Below are 12,078 nucleotides of genomic sequence, written 5' to 3' on the forward strand. Positions count from 1 at the left end.
CCTCCTCTCACCCCACCATGCCTTCCCGCCATGGACACGTAGAGCCTTCTGCCCAGTGACACAGGGCCAAAAGGGATACGGAGGTCTTACTTTGTAATCCATGCCTTCTCCACAGTTGGTCACCACACACAGCAAGCCCAAGGCTTTGGCGAGGTCCTTGGTGGTCTCGGTTTTGCCAGTACCTGCTGGGCCAGCAGGCGCTCCCCCCAGATACATGGACAGCGCCTGTTGTAAGCCAAATGCACAATGCATGCTCGCTGACTGGGCTAAGGAAGCGGGTGTCGTCCCCAAGTTTAGCACGGTGATTAGATATTCTATAAGCGTGCGTGTCGATGGCCAAGATCACTCGCCCTTGGTGACGGTCATCAGTATCCAGCAACTCCTCTGGATCCCGTTACATAGGCGCCGGTGAACGGGGAGCTGAGCAGCACACTGGAAGCTGGTCTGGTGACAGCTCTGAGGACAATGGTGCGATGGAACGACACAGTGCCCATGCGGACATGTACATCTGTGCGGTAAATGACCACCTTTGCCCACAGGAAGGGAGGCCCTTTGGCCCCGGCTCCAGGGAGGTGACCAATAACCTCTTGGAATGCCCTGCCCGACAAGAGTGTCTGTCTACCTGGACCCTGGGGCAGTGCCACCGAGCCAATGTAATTCCCACGGGGCGGAGAGGTCATTGGACTATACAATATCAGCTTGGAGGCCCGAGACTAAATTCAGTCATGGGGTGTCTGGTCATGCCTTTGTGACCAACCCTCAATAAAAACTCTGAACACCGGGGCTCAGGGAGCCTCCGAGGTTGGAGGTTCCCACATCACGGCTGGGAGAAGTACACACTGTCTGCCCAGAGAGGGGACAACCAGAAAGTCCACACCTGGCCCTCCTGGGCACTGTCCCGTGTGGCTCTCCCATGGCATCTTTTCACTGCAATAACTGACAATGAGCATAACAGTCTGTCTGATTTCTACAAGTCCTTCTAGTGACTTACTGAAGCTGGGGCGACATTCCAATCCCAGACGGTGCCTGGAAATGGAGAATCCTTTATGGCTCAAAGCTGCGATAATCCCTTACTATCTCAATTGCTCCTACCCTGGAAGTGTAATGGGTTACCAGTGGGGCTGCTAATCACAAGGTCAGTGGTTCAAAACCACCGGCCACTCCTTGGGAGAAAGATGAGACTTTCCTCTGCCACAGAGAGTTACAGTCTTGAAAACCCACAGGATCAGTTCTGCCCTGTCCCATCGAGTCGCTATGAACCAGAATCAACTTGATGGCAGTGAGTTTGGTTTGGTTTGGGGTTTTGCCTCGCCACTCCCTCGTGGGCAGAGAAACCGGCATGGCCTCGCGGCAATCACCTGAGTGAGAGTCAGGTAGATCCGATCTGTGAGGGGGGTGATGACCAGCCTCCCGTTCAAGCCCATGTACTCGTAGCCGTAGCCGAAGGTCCCAGTGCACTGGCGGATGTTCAGCTCATCCGGTTCTCGGTCCCAGTAGAAGCGCAGCTGGCTTTCCCACTCAAACTCTCGGGCCTCTAGGATGCTGGGGGATGAGAGACGGGAGAGGAGGGAGGGAGAAGCAGTCAGACGCAAAGGTGGAAGGAGGGATGGAGGACACTGAGGATCGCTCGTGGGGGTGGGGGTCAGGGTGGGGGCTCACCTGGCCCTGATGAAGGAATCGACTATGTCCCTGGCGTGCACGTCGATGATGAGAACTGTGTTGTACTTCTTCCTGTCATTCCTGCTCAGGGGTACGGTGATCCGTGTCACCAACTCATCGATCTGCTGGTGCATCTTCTTGCCATAGTTCTTCATGGCCTGCTTCTCCCCTTCCTTCACTCTGCGGAAGACGTCCTCCACCTCCCAGGTCCACCACACCTGGCACGCGGCCAGCACCACCATGCCTTGGTACAGCAGCATCCAGTCGACTCTACACGGAAAGCACACCATTCAGGGAGGTTCTTCAGGGGCGGGAACCGGGAGACAGATCCATCAAGGACTTACTGTCTCAGAAAGTCCCGGGACCTTGTTTCTTGGCAGGGGGTCCCTAGATCATTTAGGGACAAAGCACACAAGTAACAACAGGTAAAGCAGCCTAAGTAGCCATCTTGGTTAAAAAGGGAAATACTTGTCGGTGGGTATCTGGAAAATGAAGACAATGTTTGGTTGGGAACTGCATCTGATCCTGGTGTAAGATCCATTTAGTAGTGGCTTCACTATGGAAGTGTATGATATGTGAATATCTTATCACGAAAACTACTAAAAGAAAGAAAGAAACCAAACTTGACCTCTGGTTATTGCGGGGGAGGGGATTTTTCGCTTTAGGGGGCATTGTGTTCATTTTAATGGTGGTGGGACAATTTGGGGAGGGGTATCAATAGTGCTTGCAAAACACAAAGGGTACAAGCAATGTCAGTGAATGATACAGGTCAACGGTGTTGAACTGGTGAATGTGTTGTTGTGCACATTTTTGCAAAAATGTAAAAATATACATGAGGAACAATGAGTACAGGGGAAAAATGTTCTAAAATCGGTTGTGGTAAAGACTGCACAACTCTTGTGATATGGTTGAGCTATTGAATTGTATGATATGTGGACAAAGTGCTAATAAAACTGTTTTTTAAGAAGGTTAAAATCCAGCAGATATTCTTTCTAGAACTTCTCTAACATAATGACAAAAGGACAGTAACCCAATTTTTAAATGGGCAAAGGACTTGAACGGACATCTCCTCAAAGAAGTTATAAGAATGGGGCAATTCGAACAGGAAGTGATGTTTAATGCCTCCGGTTGATACGGTCATGTAGACCAAACGCACAGTGAGATACTCTACTTTTCAACCACCTTGTCGGCTATGGCCCTTGCTGGTGAGGACGAAAGGTGGGGGAGCCGGATTTGTAAGGTAGAATTGGGGTCATGATAGTATGGGGGGAGGAAGCATTATATGGGGGGAGGAAAGTTCTATGTTTCGTCGGTGCTACACTGCACCCTGACTAGCTCATCTCTTCCCTGTGACCCTTCTGTAAGGGGATATCTACAGATGGGCTTTGGGTCTCCACTCTGAACTCCCCCTCATTCACATTGATATGATTTTTTTTCTGGGTCTTTGATGCCTGATATCTGATCCCATCAACACCTCTAGATCACAGAGGCTGGTGTGCTTCTTCCATGTGGACTTTGTTGCTTCTCAGCTAGATGGCCACTTGTTTATCTTCAAGCCTTTAAGACCCCAGATGCTGTATCTTTTGATAACTGGGCACCATCAGCTTTCTTCACCACATTTGCTTATGCACTCATTTTGTCTTCAGCGATCGTGTCAGGAAGGTGAGCATCACAGAATGCCTAGTTATTATAATAAAGTGTTCTTGCCTTGAGGGAGGACTTGAGTAGAGGCCCAATGTCCATCTACCACTTTATACTTAACAAATAAATATGTGTACATAGATCTATTTCCCTATCATTATACATAAATATAAATATATTTACATATGTACATGCCTGCATTTATTTTACCTCCTAGTTCTTTCCTCTATTTCCTTTTACATTTTTTATTCCTTTATTTCTTGTCCCACTATCATATTTGGCCTTCAGTTGGGTTTCAGTAATTCCTCTCGGCTACACTGCCCTTGAACAGGGAATCCAGGACAGATAAATCTCAGGACCAGTCAGAAGAGTAGTGATATCAGGAAAGTAAAGGGGAGTGGGGTGAGGTGAGGGGAACCGATCACAAAGATCTACATATAGTCCCCTCCCAGGGGGACAGACAACAGAAAAGTGGGTGAAGGGCGACAGCAGTCGGTGTTAGACATGAAAAATGTTTTAAATAAATTATCAAGGATTCATGAGGGAGGGAGGGAGGGAGGAAGAGAGGGAGGGAGGGAGGAAGGGAGGGAGGGAGGGAGAGAGGGAGGGAGGAAGAGAGGGAGGGAGGAAGAGAGGGAGGGAGGGAGGGAGGGAGGGTGGGGGAGGAAATGAGTTGATACCAAGGGATCAAGTAGAAAGAAAATGTTTGGAGCAGGATGACGGCAGCATATGCACCAATGTGCTCGACACATGGATGGATGGATGGATTGTGATAAGAGCTGTACGAGCCCCCAATAAAATTATCTAAAATTTAAAAAAAGAAATAAGGAAGGGAGGGCAAGCAAGGCAGGGAGAAGAGCCGTGCAGTCAGAGAGCTCTCACAAAGTGGACAGCGATCAGAAAGTGGTGCTGACAAGCACCTGAAGACAAGCCTGGCTGCTGTTGTTAGAGTCAGTGCTGACTCGTTGCAACCGCATGCATGACCAGCCCTGGGCCAGCCTCCCAGTCGCTGCCGGGGTTAAGCCCGCTGTTGCAGACACAGCGCCGTCCATCGCGTGGAGAGCTTCCGCTTTGTCTTGGGCCTTCCACTCCTCCAAGCACCAAGTCCTTCCTCAGGAGCTGGGGACCCCTGATGCCAGGTCCTATGTGTGTTCTTTAGATGGTCCAGCTTCTTGGATTATTTTCTCAGCATACAGATTAAATAAGTATGGTAAAAAGATACAACCCTGACACCTTCCTCTTCCTGATTTTAAACCATGCACCATTCCCTGGCTCTGTTTGAGCGGCTGCCTCGTGGTGTATGTGGGGGTTCTACGTGAGTCCAGGGAAGCGCTCTGGAATTCCCATTCTTCAAAATGCCATCCATCGTTGGCTATGGCTACACAGTTCAATGCCTCTCCATAGTCAATAAAATACGAGTGAACACCGTCCTGGTGTTCTCTGCTTTCAGCCAAACCTGGGACGTGGGCAATCTGAAGAGGGGAGACTGGGGTCAAGTGATTAAGGCAATAAAGGGGCCCAGAGCAAAGCCAAAAGGAACACAGTCGGTATCTGCCCCGGGACACAGAGGCTGTCCAGAGGCTGTAAGAAAACCAGACCTGAAACACTAGTCAACTTTCAGAGAGAAGGAATTTCTACCTGATACTGTAGCATGTTAGGCGCCCTGGTGGTGCAGTGGTTATGCGTTGGGCTGTGAGCCTAATGGTCAGCAGTTCAAGGTCACAGGCAGCTCTGCAGGAGAAAGACTGGGCCTTTCTACTCCCATAAGAGTTACCATCTCGGAACCGACAGGGGTCTGCTAAGCGTCAGCACTGACTGGATGGCAGTGAGGTGGCAGTTGGTTACTCCTTCATTCCATGATGCACACACATTCTGCTTCCTGGCAAGGGCTGCCAGGCCCTGGGGGGGGGACAGCCCTCACTCTTCCCACGTGCTCCCTGCCCCACCCCGTCTCCATTCTCCCATCTTTCCTGTCCCTTCCTGCCTGCCGAGCTTTGGTCTCAGTTGCATGCTGCTCTCTGGCTTCCTACGGTTGACTGTACTGAAGAGTACCTTCTCCCTCGGACCCTTAAGACCCATCTGCTGCAGCTACGAGTACCTGATCCTGTCTTCACAGTATCGGAAGATGGCCTCTTTCGTGATGAGCCGGTTGGTTCTTCTCATTTCGTTCAGGACAGCAGTCATCCAGTCCTCCACGCGCCCTTCGGCCCGGATGATCTTACGGAACTCCATGACTTCTCCTTCTGCTGAGACCATGGCCGACACGAGCTTCTCCCCACTGTCTCCGTCGTTGAACCTCAGGGACGCGATGTTGTCGTACATCTGCAAGACAGCGGGAGCCAGGGCCTGAGACACCGCATGGCAGCCCGCCAGAACCAGAGGACGCGGGAAAAGCAACCGGCGAGCTGGGGTCACACGGCAAAGAAAGGTTCACAAAACCAAGACTTCGCGGACACTCGTTTGCCCGGAGGTGTGCCAAGCTCTGTCGGGGACAGAAGAGAGGACTCACTACGTATGCACCGCCCTAGGGCAGTATCAACAGGGGCACCACTTCAAAAGGTAAGGTGGCCTGGTGAGGACACACTCTGCCCGCCCAGTCCCAGTCGGTGCTGAGCTGATTCCTACTCGTGGTCACCCCGTGTGCGGCAGAGCAGAGCTGAACTCCTCTGGGGTTTCCGTGGTTGATGTTCCGGATGCTGAGCACCGCGGGCCCTTCTTGGGAGGTGCCTCTCAGTGGATGCAAATCACCAACCACAGTCCAGTGCGGGCACCACTTGCACCAGCCCAGGACCCTGAATGAGCACCCTGGGGCTGAGACATATGACGGGGTACCCTCCACCCCCCAAAATTAAAAAAGCTCCGCTGAGCAGAGCTTTCATAGTATGCATTTTTCCTGCTAGGCGAACATCCAGCAACTCGCTCTGAGTCAGTGCACCCAGTGGAGTCACCTGGGAAGGTTCTCTCTGGTCACAGTGAATTTTTTTCGTGAGAGCAGTTTCGCTTGAACCTCGGTTTTTGCAATGGCTAATTTAAGAGAACAGTGTGTGGCTGAGAAATTTCATTTCCTGCTTGGGGAAAAATGCCACAGAAGCTGTTGTACTGACAGAAAAGTGGGTGAAGGGAGACATCGGACAGTGTAAGACATGACTAAATAATACTAATTTATAAATTATCAAGGGTTTGTGAGAGAGGGGGAGCAGGGAGGGAGGGGGAAATGAGGAAATGAAAATGTTTTGAGAATGACGATGGCAACAAATGTACAAATGTGCTTGACACGATGGATGGATGGTGATAAGAGTTGTACGAGTCCCCAATAAATGATTTTTAAAAAGAAACACTGTTGCGATGTTGGACACAGCTTACAAGGGCAGCGCTATGGGAAAACTCAAGGGGACACGTGGTTTTCTCATTTCAAGAAGGTGAAAGGCCGACTGATGTCAAACCTCATTCTGGATGTCCGTCAACTTCCCAAACAGACGAAAACGTGACTCGTGGTGCATCTGGAGCTTGTTCCACCAGGTCAGGCTATTCCTCAAGCTTTCTATTTAGAGGTTCTGAAAAGACTGCATAACAGCATGTGACAGAAAAGGCCTGATCTGTGGCAGATGGAGGACTAGCTTTGCCACCACGACAATACACCTGCTCACGCAGCCATCTCAGTGCGCCAGTTTTTGGCAAAATAAACCAGCATGCCTCTCCTGCCCCACCCATTGACTCACCTCGCCTGGCTCTTTGTCATTTTTTTGTTTCACGAATGAAGGAGGACATGAAAGGACAGTGATTTCAGGATGTAGAAGAGGTGAAGAAGAAAATGAGGGAGGTGCTTTCAGCCATCCAAACAGATGAACTGGAAAAACGTTTCCAAGAATCGGATCGCAGATTTGACAAAGGTACTAAGTGTCCTGGAGAGAACTTTGAAGGTGATGAGGTTGTTTTGTAAAAAGAAAAATTAATACATAGCTTTGAAAAAATTCCATTTTGGGGGGAGTACACCCTCATCCACATGCAAATCCTCAGTTCCGTGCTGAGCAATTTGGGGCTGCAACAATCTACTGATAATCAGAAGCTGGAATGTATGAAGTATGAATCTAGAAAGAGTGGAAGATGTGAAAAAGGAAAGGGAACATCTTACATTATTGGGGCCTGTGGTCAGGAGAGACCAGTCCCTGGAGAAGGACGTCACGCTGGGTAAAGGAGAGGGGCAGAGACAAAGAGGAAGGCTCTCGGGGAGATGGACGGACACAGTGGCTGCAGCGATGGCCTCGGGCAGAAGAACAATTGTGAGGCGACGCAGGGCCGGGCGTGTTCCCGTCTGCTGTGCACGGGGTTGCCATGGGTCAGCACACACCAAAAGCACGACGGCATGGGGCGCTAGCGGCTGAAACTGACTCCGTGGCCAGTAGGTTATGTTACCTCTGTTTATTAACTTGTTTTTTTCCTGTTTCTCAAAAATAAAATGTTTGTTTGGGGGCTATGGACAAGAGGAACAAGGCACAGTGTAATTCAGACCCAGTGAGTCTCCCCAGACTTCAGCTTCAGACACCCAGGTGGACACCATTTCACAGTGGCCATGGGGCTAGAGGGCTGACCTGTGTCCCATGCTCCTGTCCCTGAGGGCCCACCTTTGTCATGTGCTCCTGCCACCCCGCAGGGACCCACCTTCATCATGTGCTCCTGCCTCCCCCCCCCCCAGGGACCCACCTTTATCATGTGCTCCTGCCTCTCCCCCCCAGGGACCCACCTTTATCATGTGCTCCTGCCTCTCCCCCCCTCCAGGGACCCACCTGTATCATGTGCTCCTGCCTCTCCTCCCCAGGGACCCACCTGTATCATGTGCTCCTGCCGCCCCCCCTGCAGGGACCCACCTTTGTCATGTGCTCCCCCCCCACACGCAGGGCCCCACCTTTATCATGTGCTCCTGCTGCCCCCCCCACACACGCAGGGACCCACCTTTATCATGTGCTCCTGCTGCCGCCCCCCCCCACATGCAGGGACCCACTTTATCATGTGCTCCTGTTGCCCCCCCCACACGCAGGGACCCACCTTTATCATGTGCTCCTGCTGCCCCCCCACACGCAGGGACCCACCTTTATCATGTGTTCCTGCTGCCCCCCCCACACGCAGGGACCCACCTTTATCATGTGCTCCCCACACACACACACAGGAACCCACCTTTATCATGTGCCCCCCCGCAGGGCCCCACCTTTATCATGTGCTCCCCCCACACACACGCAGGGACCCACCTTTATCATGTGCTCCCCCACACACACGCAGGGACCCACCTTTATCATGTGCTCCCCCCACACACACGCAAGGCCCCACCTTTATCATGTGCTCCTGCACGCAGAGCGGGTCGCTGCTGCCCAGGATGCTGAGCAGCTCGTCGTCGGAGATGAAGAAGAACCTGGGGAAAGCGTTGCGCTTGGAGTCCAGGTAGTCGTTCAGACTCTTCTGGCACTTCTCCAGGCCCTCGCTGAGGTTCTGCAGCTCGCTGAGGCGGTTCTGGGCCTCGCAGCACTTCTTGATCACGGGGTCTTTCAGCGTGTCCGCCATGATCTGGAAGGACGGCCAGGGAGCCGTAAGCGGAGCACGGCACACGCGTCGCCTTCCTTCCCGCAGCTGGATGTGGCAGGGAGCAAGCCACCCTTGCACCCTCCGTGCGCCCTGGGGCGCTGTGAGGTCGGACACAGTGGGCAGGGAGCCTCTAGGTTCACGATTCACACCCACCTCCACTCCCAGTGAGACAGATGAGGCTGTCTGCCCCTATATAGACGCACGGCCTCAACCACCCGACACAGGGTCACTGTGCGTTGAAATGGGGCTGCTGGGTGGTTAAGAGTCAGAAACGACCCAATGGCAGGGGGCTTGGTTTGGGTACCTTCAAACATATTATATAGAACATGCTTTCTTTTTTTACAAAAATACTTTTTTGGTGGCTCATAACATTCCATACATCAATTGTATCAAGCATATTTGTACATATGTTGCCATCGTAATTTCCAAAACATTTTCTTTCTACTTGAGCCCTTGGTAAAAGTGTCTCTTTTTGTCCTGACTCTCCCACCCTCATGATTCCTTGATTGATTACATTGGTATTATTATTTCGTATCTTACATTGTCTGTTGTCTCCCTGCACCCACATTTCTGTTGTTCGTCCCCTTTGGGATGGGGGGGCTACATGTAATACACTCCTTTTTTCTCAAATTTTTATCACTTTATTGGGGGCTCTTACAATCCATCATTCAATTGCATTAAAAAATCATTTTATTGGGGGCTCATACAACCCTTATCACAATCCATACATACATACCTTGTGTGAAGCATGCATATATTTGTTGCCATCATCATTCTCAAAACATTTTCTTTCTACTTGAGCCCTTGGTATCAGCTCAATTTTCCCTTCCCTCCCCACTCCCTGCTCCCTCACACACCCTTGATAATTGATAAATTATTATTTTTGTCATGTCTTGCACTGTCCAAAGTCTCCCTTCACCCACTTTACTGTGGTCTGTCCCCCAGGGAGGAGGTCACATGTAGATCCTTGTCATCGGTTCCCCTTTCCACCCCTCCTCCTTCCACCCTCCCGGGATGGCCACGCTCAGCTGGTCCTGAGGGGTTTGAGTTTGGGTTCTAAACCTGGATGATCGACGCATTGCCACCAGTCTGTCCTGACTGTGCCACACTGCAGGACGGAGCTGACGTGACTCCCCGCAAATGGTCAGAGAAATGCTTTCTGAGATCAGGTCAGGGGATGGAACCAAGAAAGATACATCTTTTTACATCTTTCTAAATTTTTTTAACCAACAAGCACTATTTTTAAAATATATATTGTTTAAAAACACTTCAAAAAGTTGCAGTATCGTAAGTGTTACTAAACAGATTAAGGCCAACTAAAATGATGGGGTGGGGGGAGCCAGAAAATGATTTAAAAAAATGTTACCTATAAATAAAAAGTGAAATCTAAAATAACAGTCCTCCTTTCATGTGGGAAACAGAAAGATTTCTCCCAAGTCGTCTCCCCCAAATATATGTTAGACTTAGGACACTGCCTGCAGCGAATGATAACTGATTGTCAAGTTACCTCCCTGAAGGCAGTCAGTTGCCAGACTACTTTCTGTTCCCACCACAGGTAGGGCCTGCTCCCTGCTGCTAAGGACAATGGGCTACTTCTCCCTAAAGGCTTGTGACCATCAGTCTGGTCCCTGTGAGTGGGATTTACACACTACTGATAATGGTCTCTATGAGATCCAGAGAACAAGTCAAACCTGCTCAGTGACATCCAAAGTTAGGCTGCCATCCTGAATCTAGAATCCGCCCCTTGTCACATGTGTGCCCCCAATCCCTCCTCTTCCTATTGTATGATACCCCTAGATTGTCCCCTCTCATTGCTGTATATAACCTATAGTGCAACCCCTTCCTGTGACGTGTGTCCTTACCTGTAATTAGTGGGCTTGCACTCCCCACAAAGGTATATAAGCCTGGGTTAGCAATAAAGATTCCTTTTGGCTTCTCTCCACTCCCCCATCCTCACTCCCCAGATCCATGTTCCCCTGTTCCCTCTCTCCTTGTCCTCCTTCCCCTCCCCCTCTCTCCTGCCCTCCAGTCTCCAATCTCCATATGGGGCTGAGGTGAGCATGCTACTATGAAATGTGTCTGACTCCATTATTTCAATCTCTCTTTTATCTTTCATGATCTCTATGACTTTATTATATATATATATATCCGTACAATTGCATCTACCGAATCTGTGATTAGTGGGGGGGGGGGGCTGGTGCTTCCCCCACACTTTCACGCCTAAATATAAGGCAAAAGTAGAACAAAATTCAGAATCATGAAAGACATCAAGCTGACCAGGCGGAGTGAGACTGGTGGGACCCCCAAGGTGGTGGCCCGCAGTCACCCCTCCCATCTGGAAGTGAACATGAACACACACCCCCACCCCCGGTTAGAATGGTCAGTCATTGACAATAGAAGGGCAGCAAAGCTCCGAGGGTCAGGGGACCAGAGAGGACACACAGAGGAAGTGAGACCAGCGACGGTGCCTCGAGGGGATTGCAGTGGGCGAGCTGAGACAATGCGTGTGCGCTATTGCACGCAGGCCTGGTGGCCTGCTCTGTAAACCCTCACAGAATCTGCAGTGAAAAGCGTCAACAAGAGAAAATCCACTTGCCCTTCTGAACACTTTATCGATGCTGTCAAACTTCTTGGCCTCTTCTGGGAGTTGGGATCGTATGTCCCCGCCAATAAAAATGCTCTCGAGATACATCCACTTCCGCTGAACCAGCATCCAGATCTGCAAGTGCAAAGGGCCAACGTCAGCAGCAGGTCACTCGTGGACTTCAGGGTGCAGAACAAAAGCCCACTCAAAGGCAGGGCGAGTTCGTATCCGCTCAGTCAGAGGACTCTCTGCCAATAGGCAGGCATTCAGGATGACTGGCTACCTTTAAATACCAGGCCACACTCATCGTTCACTCCAGTCATGAACTGTGAGGGAGCTGCGAGCGGGGAAATATCGCCCCGCAGAGACCGGGGGTAGAACTACACAGAAGTCACGAAAACCCGATTACGATGGGGGCCAGGGCCTGACCGCTCTCCTGGCAGTGAATCAAATCGGCCGGCATCCCGCCCGAAGCTCAGGACTCAGGACGTGGCCGGCAAGGAACCACTTGGCTGGTCTGGGGAGAAGGAAAGGCCACCATGCCCAGCGAGGCGTCCAGCCTGGGTGACTCTCAGGCGTCTGGCCTAGACATTCTCACACAGGAAGACCATCCAAGCCAT

At 51.0% G+C, this 12,078-nt stretch overlaps 1 protein-coding gene across 1 annotated transcript in view; it reads right to left on the reverse strand.

The window, feature by feature from the left end:
• Positions 1-12,078, reverse strand: part of DNAH10 (dynein axonemal heavy chain 10) — a 129,485-nt gene that overhangs the window by 74,201 nt on the left and 43,206 nt on the right. Inside the window, exons 22-27 of the mRNA XM_075534629.1 lie at positions 11,471-11,593; positions 8,623-8,856; positions 5,399-5,622; positions 1,660-1,929; positions 1,359-1,542; positions 91-225 (exon numbers count right to left, since the gene is read on the reverse strand). Coding sequence (XP_075390744.1) covers positions 91-225; positions 1,359-1,542; positions 1,660-1,929; positions 5,399-5,622; positions 8,623-8,856; positions 11,471-11,593 — 1,170 coding nt within the window. The remainder of the gene's footprint in view (positions 1-90; positions 226-1,358; positions 1,543-1,659; positions 1,930-5,398; positions 5,623-8,622; positions 8,857-11,470; positions 11,594-12,078) is intronic.

This window comes from Tenrec ecaudatus, chromosome 16 (assembly GCF_050624435.1).
Source record: "Tenrec ecaudatus isolate mTenEca1 chromosome 16, mTenEca1.hap1, whole genome shotgun sequence".
NCBI lineage: Eukaryota > Metazoa > Chordata > Mammalia > Afrosoricida > Tenrecidae > Tenrec > Tenrec ecaudatus.